This window comes from Stigmatopora argus, chromosome 8 (genome assembly GCF_051989625.1).
Source record: "Stigmatopora argus isolate UIUO_Sarg chromosome 8, RoL_Sarg_1.0, whole genome shotgun sequence".
Lineage (NCBI taxonomy): Eukaryota > Metazoa > Chordata > Actinopteri > Syngnathiformes > Syngnathidae > Stigmatopora > Stigmatopora argus.
In genome coordinates, this window is record NC_135394.1 from 9249399 (window position 1) to 9264984 (window position 15586).

General features: G+C 40.9%; 2 protein-coding genes and 1 long non-coding RNA gene across 8 annotated transcripts in view; 1 reads left to right on the forward strand and 2 right to left on the reverse strand.

The window, feature by feature from the left end:
* The window catches only part of LOC144078814 (uncharacterized), a 42026-nt gene extending 36789 nt beyond the window's left edge, over positions 1-5237 (forward strand). For 2 of the 3 annotated variants that reach the window (XR_013301329.1, XR_013301330.1), the window contains 3 exons: positions 2412-2469; positions 2640-2772; positions 3398-5237. This is a non-coding gene — a long non-coding RNA (uncharacterized LOC144078814). Of the gene's footprint in view, positions 1-2033; positions 2470-2639; positions 2773-3397 lie in introns of all 3 variants that reach the window. The other variant, XR_013301331.1, reaches the window with a different exon arrangement.
* oma1 (OMA1 zinc metallopeptidase) lies at positions 2921-9379 on the reverse strand. Of its 2 annotated transcripts, XR_013301328.1 has the most exons (9): positions 8837-9379; positions 8038-8266; positions 7781-7954; positions 7598-7705; positions 6266-6394; positions 5873-5947; positions 5033-5182; positions 4672-4960; positions 2921-3558 (listed from the first exon to the last, which is right to left on the reverse strand). XR_013301328.1 is itself a non-coding variant. In XM_077607196.1 (8 exons), the coding sequence occupies exons 1-8, from the start codon at positions 9136-9138 to the stop codon at positions 4760-4762; spliced, it is 1368 nt and encodes a 455-aa protein (XP_077463322.1). In that variant the 5' UTR covers positions 9139-9379; the 3' UTR covers positions 2921-4759. The 2 variants fall into 2 exon arrangements, 1 of the variants encoding a protein (XP_077463322.1); XM_077607196.1 differs by having other exon boundaries at positions 2921-4960.
* Positions 9380-10058: 679 nt separating this feature from the next.
* On the reverse strand, positions 10059-15513 carry mysm1 (Myb-like, SWIRM and MPN domains 1). 3 transcript variants are annotated; one of them, XM_077607206.1, is made up of 19 exons: positions 15362-15513; positions 14967-15030; positions 14806-14876; positions 14649-14726; positions 14483-14567; positions 14314-14412; positions 13115-13611; positions 12912-13042; positions 12743-12846; positions 12448-12525; positions 12303-12373; positions 12179-12233; positions 12012-12062; positions 11540-11614; positions 11282-11470; positions 11077-11209; positions 10527-10632; positions 10398-10455; positions 10059-10328 (listed from the first exon to the last, which is right to left on the reverse strand). In XM_077607206.1, the coding sequence occupies exons 1-19, from the start codon at positions 15415-15417 to the stop codon at positions 10074-10076; spliced, it is 2256 nt and encodes a 751-aa protein (XP_077463332.1). In that variant the 5' UTR covers positions 15418-15513; the 3' UTR covers positions 10059-10073. The 3 variants fall into 3 exon arrangements, with proteins under 3 accessions (XP_077463332.1, XP_077463333.1, XP_077463331.1); XM_077607207.1 differs by lacking the exon at positions 14967-15030 and having other exon boundaries at positions 15362-15424; XM_077607205.1 differs by lacking the exon at positions 15362-15513 and having other exon boundaries at positions 14967-15305.
* Between the last annotated feature and the right edge of the window lie 73 nt (positions 15514-15586).

A 15586-nucleotide genomic window follows, 5' to 3' on the forward strand; every position in this document is an offset into this window, starting at 1 on the left:
AAAAACGCAACAATTAAAAGCACAATTAAGCCAAACGATGGTGCGCCGTAGAAAGAGATATGTTGTGGAAGTCTTTATGTTGCCTTCACCGCCAGATTGACCTCTTAATACACACGCAAACACACCGGAATAGTGTGGGTTTGTCTATCGTTGTTCTGCAAGGGGGATATTGGCGCTACCGCTGGCAACCTATCCACACTCCTCATAACAGGGTGTGTGTGTGTGCCAGGCAGGCCTGTTGTTGTTGATAAGAGCTGAGGGCTTATTCCTCTCTCTCACACACACACACAGACACACACTTACTTGCACACACACACTGGAGGCATTAATGAGGCCTGGGCACATAGGAAGAGCACGTGCCAAAATCAAAAGAACTCTTTATCGGCGAGCATGTGGCTTGATTGTGTTTTAGTTGTTGTGTGTGTTAGGAAGAGTAACCTCATGAGGACACACGCTAGATGTGGAAAGTTGACAAAAAGTGGAAGAAATTAAGGTAAAGTACTCTCACTTTAGAAAAATTGGCTCAACTAATAAGTTATCTTTCGAATGAATTTTGTTCTCTTATTTTTATCTAACTATCTTAGGTTTTTTTCTACCACCTCAGTTTTTGTAAGTGTGGGATGCCCCTTTTGGGGGAAAAAAACAATATTTAAAGTTCCACCAGCATGAGTTTATAATGTATGATGTAATTTTGTCAAAGACTATTCAAAATGATCAAGTCTGACACAAATCCATAACTATTGCCATTTACCAATAAATGTAATTAATTCATAACGGTTTGGCACTGCATAGTTGAACAAGATGAGGATTCTGAGATAACGCCAGTATTCCTAAATGTTTTGCGTTTTTTCACGTTTCACGGTTTTTGTGGTTCACCGTGAAAAACGGGGGAATACTGGGGAAATATTTTTCACAGTATTCCCCCATTTTTCGCATCTTTTGCGATACACCGCAAAAACCAGGGTTAAAATACAATGGAAATTTTCATTTTTGTGTTCTTTTTTTATTAATATAACTTATTTGTTAGACTATGGTTGGATTCATGTGTTAAAGTGTGTCTTCCTGCTTCCAGAGTGGCCCAATGGCGAGTGTGGATTGTTGCCATGACAACAAAAAGGACCGAACTCTGGCGTAACCACTTGTTGAGTCTTAAAAACACGAGCAAAAACGACAACGCGCACGCAACGAAACAGCAAATGAGCATGAAATGCATTTTCCCTGGCGGCGGCAGCACTTCACCACCAAGTCGGCCAATTACAATTAGCTAATTAGAGCCTCGCATCCGTCAGTGTGGCGCGGGGTAACAGTCCACAGAGTGGTTTCCTCAGACGGCATGTGTCGACTTTTTAGAATTAGGAGTCATTACGGCACCGGCGCAACGCACGCAAGTGTCCGTCACGTTATCAAAGCAACCGATAGCTTATTACTCCGCCTCAACGCCACTCAATTATTCAGCTAGACTCCGTGGGGAGTGAGGACGAACACTGTAGCCGTGTGTGTGTGCTACTTATAGCACTAAGTAGGCCAAAGAGACGCAAAGCAAAGTGGCACAATCACACACACACACACACACACAAGATGGGGTACAAGAGTGAATAACACAACATAGAAGGCTATTTTGCCATTCATGCGAGTTTGGGTTGAATAAGTGTATATGTTGCAGTTGTGTGTGTATGTGTGTGTGTGTTTGTGTTTTGTGTGTGTGATGACCGAGTGCATATGTTGAGCGCAAGCCAGACAAAAGTATCTCCAGGGAGAAAACACAAGATTAGAAACTGTGTGCCTGGCCTCCAATTGACTTTAAACTAATGGCTTGTGCCACTTTGTACAATAATATCACATAGTGATGTGCTTACACTCGTAGACATGAACTAAATTAGTATTAAGACGAAGCATTTTTAGCACTAGAAGTCACAATTTTTCAGCTTTGGTTCAAATAACAAAGAGGCTTTTTAGATAACTTAGACAATTGAACAACTTCAATAGTTATGGATCTGTGTGAGTTCTAATCAATAATTTTTGAACCCCGACAGGATTCTATCATTTCAATGGTGTGCAAAAATCTCTGTAAGTGGGCCTTTAGGGCTAATGGTGAGTGGTTGATCAGGTTTTAAATGTAAACAATGTGCTTCGATTAAGATACTACCCCAGCATACCAATTATTACAACTACTAATAATGGCATATTAGGGTTTTTAAAAGTTTTAGTCACCGATTTTGTGCAGGATTTCGTTATTGACATTCTTCTAAATTAGTATTAATACTGAGTATTTTAGCACTAGAAGTCACAACTTTTCAGCTTCGGCTCAAATAACAGGATTTTTTTGCAGGTTAGCTAACTTTGACAATTGAACAACTTCAATAGTTATGGATCTGTGTGAGTCCTAATTAATAATTTATGAACTCCGACAGGATTCTATCATTTCGATGGTGTGCAAAAATCTCTGAAAGTGGGCCTCTACGGATAACGGTGAGTGGATGATCAGGTTTTAAATGTAAACAATGTGCTTCGATTAAGATGTTATGCCAGCATACTAATTATTACGACTACTAATAATGGCCTATTAGGATTTTTTTTAAAAATTAGACACCGATTTTGTGCAGGATTTTGTTATTGACATACTTTCTTTTCTATTGTAGGTCCGTATTATGGTGTTTTTCAAGGTACGGCAACTGGGCGGGAAACCATGACAACGAGATGGACGAACGCAGCGTGTCACACCTCGAGTGCGATTCGGATGGAATGGTGTAAAATAAGAAAAACAAACAAAAGGTGACACAATCATCCACCAACCGACAGGATTATTGTGTGAATGTATTCTAATGTATTCCAAGCTTAATCCCTCCTCCATCCCACTAAGTAGTTGTAAGCGCATTCGCTCACCATCATCTCGCATTAACAACGCGATAACACACAACAGGAGCAGTAATCACAATTTATTTTTTTTGCGTACCTTGCGTTTTACATGTTTAACACGTGCCGCTTTTCATATTCCTCCAAATAATGAAGAATATGAAATGGAAATTGCAATGGCATGAAAAGTAGTGCTACATTTATTATTAATGTCTATTTATCAACAGTTTATATTGAATTTACTTGAAATAAATATACATTTGAAGCTTCATATTACCGCTGTAAAATGATTCTCTTTGAATTTCAACTAAAATCTTTCATGTCATATGTATAAAATCTCTTCTTTTTTCGATTAACCAGCACTAGCAACTAAGGAGGAGTGTAAAAATGCTAATCTAAAGTAAAACTTTGGCAATTAATGGAAACTAACAAGTCTTAATTTTGGGGAATGTCAAATAATTTACAGTAGACGATGTATTTTTTTTTTTAATTATGAAGTATTCCTTTGCTATATATGTAACACCTACATACCACATGTTTGCAGGAATTGATGCATGGCAACTTTTGCAAAGGTCAAAGTGGAGTCAAGGTGTATAAGCGGACTGGCCCCGCCCACATAGCATCTGCATCCTGCACACTCTCACAATGCTACCTGGAAATAGCCGGCAGCGCTGGCGCCTCGCTGCAGGCGTCCCGTGTGGGCGCCTTTCAAGAAGAGAAACACAAGATTGGAATAAGAAGCGTCGACTTTTTTGCTTTGTCTTGGCCCGCCTCCCCCAATCCAATGTTTGATTTCAATGAAAACGACGGCGGCTCGCTAGAAAACGGATGTTCTTTTGTCTGCGAGAATCCTGGACGATTGAGACGCTACCGAGTCGTCGTTGCCGCTATTTCTGGACTTGAAATCCGCCCGGCGACTGGCTAGGCGTGGTGAGTCGTTCGTCTACTTGTTCCAATTTTAACTTTTAGAATAACAATTGAACTTTGCAACAATTTGAACAAACACTAAACAAATGAATAGCTTTCATTTTATTTTTGACTCGGTAGAAATGAACATTTTACCATTTTTACTCACATCGTACGATTGCTGCCAACCCTCCCTTTCCAAATTGATTGGGCATTTTTTCGCCATCAATGACAAGACATGAAAATTTTCTCATATACAAAGAATTAAATATAACAAGTATTAAATTATTCAAATATTAAAGGTAATATACTTTTTCTTTTAAACATGAATCATGTGATTAAGCACGATTAGAAGCTTCAATTGATCGCTCTAGATCAGGCGTGGCGAACACTTGGCTCTCGAGCCGCAGACGGCTCCCCGCCAAAATAAATGTCTCTTTGCCCCGTGTTAATGTTTCTCTTATTTTTAACATATTCACCACCCCTGCTCTAGATAAATGTATTATTGTTTTTTGTTTTTGTTGCTACTTGACATCAAAGTTGTGTTCTTGTACAAGTGGCTCATTTATTTGTAAACAATGCAAATACAAGTTAGCATGGCTAAAGCTAGATAATTTAAAAATATATCCTGTCAACCAGGCATGTTTTTTACATTAAAAAAGTGCCCATCGTAGCCTATTTGAAGAAAAATGTCAGCTGCAATATTTTTGAGTTGCGTTCAATGGCATACTGAACCCGAGAGTTGCAATAATAGGCAAGAATTCCAATCCAAAAGTGAACTAGACGTGGAGGAATATCTAAAATAGCAGATAGACGAGAGAGTGGATTGGATTGGATTGTTCAGACACGGACGGATAAGTTCAGTTTGAGACCCCTGCGCTACGTATAAATAAACCTGACTTAACTACTCACATGGAGTGTGTATTCAGTAGCATGGGTGGGCTGGACTGGCTCTGGGTGTGACGGAGTTGCATCAGTACCGACCGCTCAATGGGTTCCTTCAGGTGGAGGGAGGGCTTTGGGCCATTAGAGCTGCGGGGGCCGTCACGCCGGAAGGCAACCGCGTCCCGTCTACAGCCGGTTTGGGCTTGGTCTTGGTCTTTGCGTCCTCCAGAAGCACCCGCACGCTCTTGGAGAAAACGACGCGTGGGTCAGTGGACGGCAGGGGGGGGCACGCGCAGGTCTCCCTCAACTCCAGAGCCTGGGAAAACATGGGGAGTCCTTGAGTTTGCAACCACGTGATCGACAAGCACGTAAAGGGGAGGACTCATACTCGCGGCATTTGGCGATCCAGTTGCGCCACGCGGTTCTTGTGCGACGGATGCGTGGACATCCACTCGGGGAGGCTGGCCTCGCCGCTCAGCTGCTCCCTCATTTCCATCTGTTGCCAGAAAACCGAAGCCGCACGCACGTCCGCACACGCCTGCGAGCACACACACACACACACACACACACGTGTTTGGCGTATTAGGATGTGGCCTTGCTCTTTTTTGGGGGGGATCGTTTCGAACTACTGGTTTCGTAAATTGGAACAAGTGGACTGGGAGATCTTTGCTTGTTTTTGACAATGGCCCTCCCTAGTGGCACGCATCCAAAGTGGAAGAAGAAAAATTATGTGTGCGTTTCATTTGTTTGTTATTGTAAAATGATTATTATGTTACTTGTTATACTTTGTTTGCATTTCATGTCATGCAATTGTAGGTACGTACTGTCTGTTTAAAAGTGTTATTTTCTCTATGTTTTATCCCAGCTTACGAGTTAATAAGTAATGTACGAGTTCAAATGAGTAAACCTTTTTTTTATTCAATAATTGTCAAAACAACCATTTGTAATTCATCACGTTTGGTTATTTGAAATAGATCAACATTTATCAACTATTTTATGGCAAATGTTTAATTAAAAAATATTTATTCAGCAAACCACACCGTTTCTTCTTTTTACTGTAATTATGGTCTCTAATTGTCTCTTTTGTGCTTCCTTCTTATCCATTAATCTCGTCGCAATTTTCAATGGATTCAATATGCATCAAACAGTGCATTATTGCAAATATAGTCAAGTCAATGTATTAAAGTGTTACTGTATTGCAGCGTTTTGTGGGAAATTGCATGGTTACCTTGGCTGCCAACTGCAGGCCGACTTGATCAGCTTCCGCCTCCAGCTTCCTGCTGTAGGGACGGTTGAACATCACCTGCAAGGAGTTAAATGTTATACATCCCTTCTTGACCACCAAATTAAAACATTGATTCCGTTTGTCAGAAAAAATTTAATTCATGTGTCTGTGTCTAGTATGTGTCATCATTTATCTTCAACCTAAACAAGGGACTAAAGACAGAAATTAGCCCTTGGCTACAATCTTACATATTTACATATATACATTCATTAACATGAATATGGAAATGTGCATAAATATGTGCTGCCCCTTATTAAATAAATCAAACTCTAAATAATTGCTCAATTCGTGTCGGCGCTTCTTTTAACATTCATCTTAGTTGTGCGTGCAATTCACCTTGGTGAGCTTTTCCTGTGCCCATTGGCCGACCAGCGCCAAGCTGTCGCGTGGACACACGGCCCAGATGGCGGCGAGCAAGACCACGGAGAGGAGGTCCACCACGTGGGACAGGCTGGCCTGCTCCGCCTGCGTACCACAAAACCACATTAAGTTAGAAAGAGGACGCCACGACGCACTTGAGACCGTCGTATCGGAGCTCCTGGCGCCGCCGTCTCGTTGCTTCGGTCTAATTACGATGTGAAACTCTCAGCGTGAAACTCCCAAAGCGCACACTCGCTCACGCGGCAACGACAATGGACTTTTAACGAGGCCGTAAACACTCGGCGGCCGCCCGAACCGCTCCGATGTCACGTTACGCACGTCCAACGGCTTTTTAATGAGCTCAAGGTGTAATTGCGTTATGATTGGATTTTCATTTACTGGCTAAAATATTGGCTAAACAAAACACCAATTCAGCTTTAGGGACTTGTTAGAAAAAAAACAATTATGTGTTGTCTTGTGTATAAATTTAAATTCAATTACTTGCATGGCACAGTGTTTTATTAAAAGGTGCTTTTATCATGACAGCTCTTTTCATTCGAAATGGATTCACGTTTATTAAATGCATGTACGTTTATTAATCAAACTAAACAAAAACAACCAATTATTACATAAAATTAAAACCAGCAGGAATAAAATTAATAATGTATTTTCTAGGCTATAAACACACTTTTTTAATAGCTTGGCTGGACATGCGACTAAAACTAAAGTGCGACCTATATACATATATTTATGAATGACTTAGTATATTTATTCAAGCAGCTGCTTCATAATTTCACCATTCGCACAAAACTGGAATTTATGCGATACAAGTTTGTGAAAAGATATGCTTGTACTCAACCTAGCGTTCGGCAGCTTTGTGGTTTTTTTTGTAACTTTAAAAAATGATAAACAAATAATATTATTTGTTCATAACTGGAGAGAATGGGGAAAAATTAAGTTGGCACTACAACAATTCCATGAGTTAAACTATTGAGCTATCGGAGCATATGCGGTGTATAGCATATGTTTTGAAAATATGGTTATTCTCAAATACAAATATTAGTTGTCGCTTTTTTTGCTTTGTTTTAAGCCGTAATTTGTAGAGATAGGGAAAAAAAACGCCAGCTTGGGTCATTTTAAATACAAATGACCTACCCCATGTAAAAAAAACAAAAAATTAAATGTCATATGATTGACGATGTCCAAACATTTTGGAGTTCAGCTCTAATTACGATGATCTTTTTGCTGAAATCTTTTAAAGTCAGTAACGTGTGTAAGATTGCACGTGTACCTAATAAAGTGACTTACAGCGTGTCCCAGTAAAGCGTGGGCCATCTCATGTCCCAGGATGATAGTGAGCTGGTGGATGTCTGCCACAGCTTCCAGCATGCCCGTGAACATGAAAACTTTGCCGTTCTGCAACAACAACGCGGCGGCTGATGAGTTTTACGTAAACTTTGTGTGAGGCGCGACGGTCGAGTGTCCACCGACCGGAAGCACGAAGGCGTTGGTGGTGTCGCTCTGCACCACGTGCACGGTCCAGTCCACGTTGGCCATTTCGGGGAGGTCCAGGTTACGCTGGGCCAGGTGCTCCACCACTCGCTCCACCGCTTGGTGCCGGGCGTCACTCTTCGGCAACATAAGCTCGCCAAACTCCTCCATGTACTACACCCGTAAAAGTTGAAAGTATGACATTTGTTTTTAAATAAAATGGAATATTTCTATGAAAAATGAAAAGGTCCACTCACTGCTTTGGAGGTGAGCGCTGCAAACTCCATGTAGTTCTGCCTGCTGAAAACCAGGAGGCGCGTGCGTCCGGTCACCGGGGACTGGTCCAGGTGCGTAAAGACGAGGAGGGCCGTGACGACCGCCGCCGCAACCGCGGCCACGAGCAACCTCCAGCGCTGCCGCCACGCCCACTGGCGGAGGAGCTGACGCCGGTTATCGGGCAACGCCACCCACCATTTCCTTACACTCCTGTAAATTGTATCATTGATTATACAGAACAAAATACATAAAATACTTGTTTGTGAGTTAAGGGGTGTCCATGTCAAAAGTAAACTTAAAACAAACTACGACCGCCCGGCAACTATATAGCTGTAATTAAATCTTCTAATTAATTAGCACTCGGAAAAATAGGTCTCAAATATCGGTATATGGATGTGACTACAAAATTACATTTTGATCCGTCCATTAAAAAAAACTTTGAGCAGTTTATCTCATAAGGAAAAAGAGCAAAGCGAGTAGAATGTGAAGTCCTTTTTTTTAAAGAAATATAAATGATAGAATGCTCTGATCTTAACACATTTTGGCTCCTTAACTTTCATGCCAATATATTTAGACTGTCAGAGAATTTAAACTGTAAAAAAAATTACGAAAACACAAATAATGTTTTATATCATATTTAGGCATACAAACCATTCTATTGTTTTTACCGCATTTATAATTTAAATTGCTAACTAACGATTATAAAATTCAGGACACATTTCAATTAAAAAAAATAATTTTAAACAATTTTTAAAAAAAGAAATAGATATTGTTTCATACCTTCCCAAAATGATGGCCATGAGCTTTTGGACGGGTTTAAGGACCATCCAAATGAGAGGAGTAGGTATGGCTTCCACCCGAGCCGAGGTTCGAAACTGAGCCCCACGCGGAAGCAAATGAATGCAGGGAGGGGTTTTGAACAAGAGCATCTCGGGGGCGCTGCGTGGGACCAAAAGTGCCCGAGAGGTTCCATGGAGAAGCCGATGTGGCGCTCGAAAAACGCGGACTTGGAAGGCGTGTGAGCGCACCTGAACGTGTCGTGCCAGCTGGGTCAAGGGAGCCCCCTTCAAGAAGGGAAACATCGTGGGACGCTTCACCTCAAGTTAGCACAATGTCAAAGTTTCATTCATAATTACAACTGATCGCCATTAAACAGTTTAAAAAATGTTCCGGTAGAACAAAAACATCTCTCGTTAAATCCAAACGTTGTTTAATTTGACAACGTTTGGCAGAAATGAGCGACATTGACAACGAATAGTTCACGCGCTGAGGTGATCTGGTCCGGAATGCAAAATGAGTCCCCCTGGAAACGGATCCGGAAAGAAAGGTTCCTTTATCAGTCCGTGTTATGAACAGGGTTTTTTTTTTAATTATTAGAACACATCTAGTCATACTGGCAAATTCTTACTAGGATCAGTGCCAGGAATTATTACGAAACACTGGTTTGGTGCAAGTGCCTGTAAACAACTTCATAATGATTCAAAACAAATATATTTATTAAGCCTAACCTTATTGTATATGAACAATACACAGATTTCCCAACGTTATGTTTTGTTTGACATCTTATTTTTGTGTGTGGAGTTAAAAGTTCTCCCAATGTCTGCTGTTATTTTCCGGGTAGTCTGGTTTCCGACCACGTCCCAAAAACATGCATAATAGACTGTCCTACCATTTGTGGCTTTTTTGATGGGTGCATTTGGCCTACAACCCTTGTGAGGATACACATTTGCCATTTCCTAGGTAAAATTGATTAAAAGCAAATCTACTTTCAAAAAGAAAGAAGAATTTGTCCATCAACCCAAAGGCACTGTAAAATAAAGCATGCTGAAACAAATAGCAGGAATCAAATTTCCTAGTTCAAATTGATTGGATGTCTATCGCCATAGGTGTTATGCTAGGTAATATGGATTGAATGGCTATATATATATATATATATATATATATATATATATATATATATATATATATATATATATATATATACACACTATATACTTATATACTTATGTATATGGTGTCATAGTAAATAGTCATGTCCAGTAGACAGCACAGAGCCGAGATGCAGCACAGTGTTGTCGTGCGTCGAGTCGCTTCCCGAATCTTCCTCCATGTCACCCGAATTCACGGGTCCGGGCGAGTTATTTGACAAAGTGGTCTCCTGCCCCTGGTGGGCGAGGAAGTCGGACAGGAAGACGGCATGGATCTGATTGAGGAAGGCTTCTCCCTCCTCTTCGGGAAGGGGCTCCAGATACCTTGCAAGCGACGACAGCATCTGCACAAAGAAAGGAAGTGTGGGTGTGTGTTGGGGGGGGTGGGGCTGTTGCTCCACGGTTGAGGTTACCTTTTCCAGACAAGTGAGGTGGGAGTCCCTCCGGAAAAATCGTTCCATGTGAACGCTCCTGGAAGAAAACGTGAGGAATTGAAGCAAGCAAAAATGAGATAGTAGCTGAGTCGGAGGAAGATTTCTCACCCTGGCTCTTGCGAGTACTTGTGGATGATCCACAAGGCTCGTCTTAAAGTTTGATCCCAGTCTGGAATGTCCTGCGATGGCAGGAAGTCAAATTTGTAGGGAAGCTCTAGGAAGAAAGAAAAATTACACTTTAATCTTGAAATTGTGACTCTATCTGGTATAACGTGAATTCTTGTTGTGTGACATATCAAATGTTACGCAAGACTAGTCCATGTATAAATAATAGTTGACAGAAAAATCCTGTGCAGTGCAATATTTACATGCAGTTTCTTTTTCCTAATACTATGACTTTATCCCTGAAAACTTTCCTTTTTTTCTTGTAAAATTACATCATGGATGTTCTAAAATAAACAAAACTAAAGTATTGCATAAGTTATTTTAGTCCTCACATATTCTTAATATACACGCTTACCATTGTGCTTAGTAATAATACTACAAATTAATTATGAACGAAATACAGTTCAAATGGAGTGAATTTCTTTTGCCGTTAATGAGTTCATATTAAAATCAGCTCAATTACAATCTACTTCAAACTTTAATTCCAACCTACTTTGCGGCGTCGACGTCTCTTGGCTCTCCTTAACCAACAAGCAGGTGGTTTGGGAATGCGGCGAGGGATTGGCGGGGTCGTAGGGGCTCACGATCATCCCGATAAAGGGTGCGCCACCGCGGGAAAAGTACTTCTACAAAAAAATAATAATAATAATGTAAGCAAGTACTTTAGGAAGCACAGGGCAGCTTTAATTTCGCATCACCTGAAACTGGTCCTGAGTGTGGATATCCCGCACGGACGGGTTGGGTTGGAAGGACGGGTGGGAGTGGTACCAGCCCACCACGCCGAAGCCCAGCGAGGAAAGCATGTCGCAGGCCTGCTTCTGAGACAGAGGGTCCATTTCGCACTGGAGCCCCGTGCTCACGCTGTTGCACGGCTCCGCTACGCAGACCTATTAACACGCTTGGGTCTGTCAAGTACACGTGGCACCTGGGGAGGCTTTTACAAAGTGCGGGCCCACCTTCAACACTTTTTCCACTTGGTTGAAAGTTCCACCCAGCAGACCGATTACTTCGCCTCGTGACACATGAGCGTGCTGAGCAGAAAAAAAACAATAATAGAAACACTTGCTCAATAAATTAAAGCCTTTGTAGATATACTAAAACTCATTAAATGGTTAAAATGAATGAATAAAAATAACGTTGAAAATTGATTTTTTTTAACCAAAATATTTACTATAAATTTATAGTATGCCGTAATTGAAAATGTACACAATGCTACTCTCTTCTGATTTGAAAACCATCTCATAAAATTTGGACTAATATTATGAAATCAACATTTTTGTTAACAAGAGACAATGACTTCATTTAATTTATTTTTAACACCTCACAATCTCAATACAGACATAAAATATATATACATTTTTTTCTCGACAAAATACATTTTTTAAATATTATTTCTAAATTATTATGACTATGTGAATGTATGCTTACCATGTCCATAATCAGCAGGGTCTCAGCACACACAATGACTCGGAATGGTTCCTCGAAGAAAAAAAAAAGAAAAGAAATATATTAATCTCTTAGCAATGAAGCACAAATTACTTTTACTGTTCAATGCCATTCATTCAATTGAATTCCAACCCATGTTTTTCACTAACCTGCACTTCCTTTCCAAAACAGCGACATGGAATAAGTTGAAATGGATCAAAAGACCTGAAACGTGGACACAAAGTGTTCCTAAACATGCACGTGATGATCAATATGTGAAAACGTGCTTCTCACTCTTTGTGTCTTGACATCTTGCAGGCCTTGGGTTGCTGTCTGCGCATGGCTAGCTCCTCGGCGCTAAGATGCTAACAACAACAACAACAATGACGATATTGATGTGGAGTAGTCAACCCAAAATAGATGTCTTGCAATTACCTACCTCGTATGTCTGTCCCTCCAAATCTTTGGCGTCGCACCAGTTACCCCACGTGTCCCTAACGCGGCGCTTCCTGGTCCGCTAAAAATAAATTCACCTTCAACTCATTGGCTGCCATTGACAGCCATAGATGTCCAATCCATTTGAAGTGGGAGGGGACCAGCGACTCAACAAACGGTCATTTGCTGCCACCTTCCCTCTTCAAGTGACTTGCATGCATACAAATGATACAAGAATCCCACATTTTGGCAGCCGGCGAGTGTAAAGTGGCCGGCGAGTACAAAACTGGTTAACTTACCATACTTTGGAGCCTCTGGGCCAGCTGGTAGGCCTCCCGCACGTCTTTGCCCTCCTTCTGCTTGGTCCGATCGGCCACCTGCGGCCGATTGTAGACCGCTTGCTCTAGGAAATGCAATCAAAATGAACATTCGGAAGATTGAAACCAGAGGAGCGGTGCCCGTTCTTACCGCAGTTGAAATTAATGGCCCCGATGAGCTCCAGGTACGTGTGGATCCTCCCGATGCAGTTGACGTCGCCACAGTTCTTCAAACCCGGTCGGACCGACGTCTTGTTCAGATACTTGGGTTTGCTCCTCAACCTGCCGCGACAACGTTAGCGTCGGACGCGCTTACGCTAGCTGGGCGTTTCCTGAATTTTAGCGGCACTTCACCACTGGTCCAAGATGTAGTTGCGGATCTTCAAGTATCTCTCGGGCGTCTTGGAAGGACGACCCTCGAAGAACTCGGGGATGGCTTGCTTCTCATCATCGCTGATGATTCCCACATCCAACTCCACTTCCTGTTCTGGGGCTTTTAGCTCCTCCTCCTCGTCCTCCTCCTCATCATCATCTTCTTCTTCTTCTTCCTCCTGATTTTCTTCCACTCTGTCAGGCGCCGGCGCTTCATCCTCCGCTTCATTGGAGTCTGTTGATGTTTCAGCTTCGATCTTTTGTTCCTCCACGGGCTCCTCCAAAACATCGGGCGGTGAAGGCAGGCGAGGAGGGCTGGATTGCCCCTCGCCGCAGGTGTCGTCTGTGATGTCCACGTCTTCGTCCTCATCTTCATCTGGTCTCTCCATGCGCACCGTGTTGGTGGGGCTTAGACGAGCAGGTGGGGGAGGAGGCGCGGTGTCCGTAGAGGGTGCCGCCTCATCGGGGTCAAAACTGCCCTGAGCGGTGGGGGAGAGGGGTATGATATCAAAATGAAATGAAATACTTTTCATTTATGTTGCACTTCATAACTTAAGTGTCAATCAGTGTAACTTTAAATGCGTCCCAAAAATTGGGATGACAAAAAAATAATGCATAAAATACATGGAATTAATTTCACGCTTTTTCAAAATATATTTGACTATTCATTAATAACAATTTACAGGTCTACTGGAATAGTTACTGTTTAGTTTGAATTTCGTTTTAAAAATGGAGTGAAAATATGAAGTAAGGAAATTCAATGAGTCAATGAGATAAAAAAAACATAAATGTGGTGAGCTTAATTTAAAAAAAAAAAGATTTAAAAAAATATTATTTTAGTTATTGTAATAATAAATTAACACAACAAATAAAGTTAAGAGAGTATACAGCTTACAACAAAAGAACTGAATATAAAAGATGTTGGTCTTAAGTATAAGCTAAAATATTAGAAAATACTTTAAATACTTATATTAAATACAAAAAATGTTATATAACTAAGAATAAGAATAAAAAGATATTAAATACAATAAGTAATCATATTAAACTGATGCTCAAAAGTTTTGAGACACATTCTCATCCTACTGAAAGGTTAAGTGTCTCTTTGCTTTCTACACAAGTCTACACAAAAAAGTTACATTTAAACGTATCTGAAATGGCATCCTAAAAAGCACGACTCTCACTTTGTGTTTCAAATAATGCCTGGCGTAGTTCTTGACCTGCAGGACGCTGCGGCTGCCCACAAACTTGGCAATCTTGGTCCACCTTCTCCCAAATTGAGCCTAAACACCAAGGCACACATACTTATATGATGGGAAAATAGACATTTAAAAAAAAAATATATATATATACCATCCCGTCTTCAAACAACTCTTTCTCTTGCTTGGACCATCGGGACGAAGATGACGAGGAGGAGGATGAGTTCTTGGCTGGAGACCTGTAGAGACAAATCCAAGGTGTCAACTCAACATCATTTGAAAGGGGAAAATGTTGGAAAAATTAAAAGTATTGTACTTACTTCTTTGCTTGAGGCTTGTTGCCAGCATCATCACTGTTCCAAATGTGATTAGGAACCGTTTGACCTTCCAGGTAGTATCTAGAAGTAGTTAAGGTCAAAAGTTTAAGTGACAAAAGGATGTTGCATTCACAGACACGGAGAAAAATAGGATACATACTGCTCCTCGAGTAGCATTCTGTGGATGACTTCTCGATTTTCTTGACTTATGGACGTGTCCAGCTCCCATGGCTTGGACAACAAAAACATCAGTTGAAAAATACATACACTACACATTAATGTTTGTGAAGATTGATGATTTATAATTATTCAGTTTATTACCAAAATCCCCACGTTGCTCTTGAATTCGGGCTGCTCGTGAAGTGAACTTCCTGTATCTTGCTTACTGAATTGAAATGAAACATTGACTGTTATTTTAAATGCTTTTAAGTTTTTAACCCAATCAGGATGTAAGCTTGTGATGTGATGGTCACAAGACATTAGAAACAAAGAACTCACTGCATATTAGGTATTATGTAGTGGGAAACACAAAGCAATTATTTAGTTAATTTGAGTATTATGAATTTTACAGAAGCTTGACTGTCATGTTCATCTTTAGCTTAGATCGTGGAAGGGAAAATGCTAGACTTCAAGTCCGGAAATTTACGTGTAACACAGCAAGTCAAACATCTAAAGTGTGAAAAAGCGAAAATTGTCTGAAATTAATAGACCAGTACCCGATATTAGACTCAAACTCGTCTCCCTCGATGTCAACAACCACTTCGTCCTCCATCTTGAAAGATGGACTAAACCGCCTTCAAGTGACCGGAAATGACAGCGACACCTTGTGGCTGGGGGAGCGAACGACGTCGCCTTTAAAATAAAGACATAGGCCATCCATTTTTTGTTGTCATTTTGTGTGGCATGGTTTCTTTTTAACAGGATATTAAAAAAATTCACTC

Excerpts from the sequence above, each read along its gene's own strand:
- oma1 (XM_077607196.1), bottom strand. The coding sequence starts at position 9,138 with ATGTTTCCCTTCTTGAAGGGGGCTCCCTTGACCCAGCTGGCACGACAC. Across the intron at positions 8,267-8,836 it reads ATGGCCATCATTTTGGGAAG|GAGTGTAAGGAAATGGTGGG; the intron begins GTATGAAACAAT and ends TACAATTTACAG. Across the intron at positions 7,706-7,780 it reads CCAACGCCTTCGTGCTTCCG|AACGGCAAAGTTTTCATGTT; the intron begins GTCGGTGGACAC and ends TTGTTGTTGCAG.
- mysm1 (XM_077607205.1), bottom strand. The coding sequence starts at position 15,125 with ATGTCTTGTGACCATCACATCACAAGCTTACATCCTGATTGGGTTAAA. Across the intron at positions 12,063-12,178 it reads GTTTTGGAAAGGAAGTGCAG|GAACCATTCCGAGTCATTGT; the intron begins GTTAGTGAAAAA and ends TTTTTCTTCGAG. Across the intron at positions 10,456-10,526 it reads AAGTACTCGCAAGAGCCAGG|GAGCGTTCACATGGAACGAT; the intron begins GTGAGAAATCTT and ends GTTTTCTTCCAG.